The sequence below is a fragment of the Bidens hawaiensis genome, unplaced genomic scaffold (genome assembly GCF_021521415.1).
Source record: "Bidens hawaiensis isolate Kalapana, Puna unplaced genomic scaffold, B.hawaiensis_p1.1 tig00072534_1, whole genome shotgun sequence".
NCBI lineage: Eukaryota > Viridiplantae > Streptophyta > Magnoliopsida > Asterales > Asteraceae > Bidens > Bidens hawaiensis.
The window spans coordinates 27581-29828 of record NW_027502678.1 but is presented as its reverse complement, the minus strand read 5'-3'; the positions used below and the strand labels follow the sequence as shown (position 1 = coordinate 29828).

General features: G+C 32.0%; 1 protein-coding gene across 1 annotated transcript; it reads right to left on the bottom strand.

The window, feature by feature from the left end:
- Window positions 1-1161: 1161 nt before the first annotated feature.
- LOC143606020 (uncharacterized) lies at window positions 1162-1800 on the bottom strand. The gene is made up of 2 exons (XM_077081934.1): window positions 1692-1800; window positions 1162-1622 (listed from the first exon to the last, which is right to left on the bottom strand). The coding sequence occupies exons 1-2, from the start codon at window positions 1798-1800 to the stop codon at window positions 1162-1164; spliced, it is 570 nt and encodes a 189-aa protein (XP_076938049.1).
- Window positions 1801-2248: the final 448 nt, after the last annotated feature.

Sequence of the window (2248 nt, the reverse complement as noted above, 5' to 3'; positions counted from 1 at the left end):
ATTATTTGGGAATATTTTCAATAGACCAATATTAATATTCTTTTGGCCGAGTCTTTAAAAAACGAGAAAAGAAAAGAAAAAAATAGAACTGAGTTTTGGTTGTCAAATGATGATGGTTCAAAGGATAGTGATCTTTTGATTGGTAGTTCTGTGAATGGTAAACGTAGAGTTAGTCCACTTGCTAGAGGCACATGTATTTGAGGTTTAAACCCGAGCAATGGAGTATATATAGTTAAGAACAATTTGTGTAATGTAAAGTAGTAGAAACATATTTGCTATTATAAAACTAGAAGTTTTTTTATATGAACCGTCACGACGATTAATTAAGGTGCCTAAATGGAGACGATAGCTCAACCGGTAGTTAGTTAGTTACCCATGAACCATTGTGATCGTTTGGTAGGGTTGTGACTAAAATAACCTATCAAATAGTTAAAATACAAACCTAAACATATATTCAAATAAAGTTGATTTTTCTTTATATTAAACTTTTAACAGATTTTCTTTCTTTCTGAATGAATTCTTAATGTGAGAATAATTTATTTTAACTACAACACATACATACATACATACACACACACATACAGTGGTCTCTCTTTCTTTTGAAAGTAATATCATACGTGATTGATTATTTACTATCTAACAATAACATTTTATTGGGAACCATGGGTCCATGACAAATGATTCTTGTTTCACAAATAAGTTAAGATCAGATAGTGAATAATAACAAGTATATTTACTAAGGTGCTATTTGTAATTCATACTTTAGATCCTCACTATTACTAAAATATGATATAATCAATTTGGGAAATCGAAGAAAGAGGATTTACGATCAATCAAGCATAACGATCGCCTCTCTCCTTGTTATCTACCACCATTTGAGGAGTTGTTTGTTTTTTAAGAGGTGAAATGTATGTAGAGTACGAACCACATCTGTAGGCATCTGTAGCAGAATAGGTGGACCAAACCTCTACAGTCTGCAAGAAAAATACTGTTTGTTTTTTAACGTCAAAAATAAAACAGAAATGTTTAAATAAGCTGAAATTTAAATAAACAAATCATTCAACATAGAAATTTAAATAATAGTCAAATAACACTGAAATAATATTTATAAAATAATATTTATAAAACCACAATAACATATTTTTAAAATATATAATTTGTTCAGTACTTTTGCGTTAACTGCTCAGCAATTTCATCTCGTAGTTGCGTCATATATTCCCGATCTAATGTAGTGTCATGTGCTTCAACCTCACCTTTTTCAGCATCAATGTGCACATGAGTATTTCTGAATGACACATTGGGTTGATCGTATTTCTCAAACAACTCATCGCTCAAACCTTCTTTCCTAATAAAATTATGTAGCGCGAAACATGAAATTATAATGTTCCTTTGTGTCTGCAACGAAAATGGTCCCATCCTCTTCAATACAGAGAATCGTGCTTTTAAGACACCAAAAGCACGCTCAATGACGTTCCGAAGTTTTGCATGTGCATGGTTAAATTTTTCTTTATTGGTCAATGCACGTCTCCGACGAAAATCTCCAAGCCAATACCTCACATTACGGTATGGAGCCATAAATCCTCGTGTGAGTGCATACGCGGCATCACAAAGATAATATTTCTCTATAAATATATACAAGTTAATTAGAATATTAAACTAAGATAGAAATAATTAACAAACAATAAACATACCTAGTGATGGAAACGTGAATGGCCCATGTGGATCTGATAATGCCTCTAATAATATTCTAGAATCATGTGCTACCCCTTCCCAGCCGGCTACGATGAAGGTAAAAATCATGTTGTAGTCACAAATTACTAATACGTTTTGATAACAATCTCATTTTCCCCTACCTCTATATAAATCTTGTTGCCTAGTTGGGACAATAACATGTATTAAGGTTCCATCTAGTGCATCTACGGCTCATCTAAACACCCGTCGTAGCCTCTTATTATGTCCCAGAATGTTTGGATTCGGATTGAAAGAAGTTGTTACTATCATATATTTGGCGAAAAACATCATTTTATCCAACACTTAATAAAAAAATTGATGAATTGTTTGCTTTGAGTGTTGAAATTTACACTTGATAACCACATAACGTTAATTATGACTGATTATCATAAAAAACATAGCTATCTTCTCCTCAACCAATACATGCTTACTATCCTTTAATGAATAATTTGTTCTAAAAAGTGCACATAGTCGGACAAATGATTCACTAGACATACATAACAATTCAATGCATTGT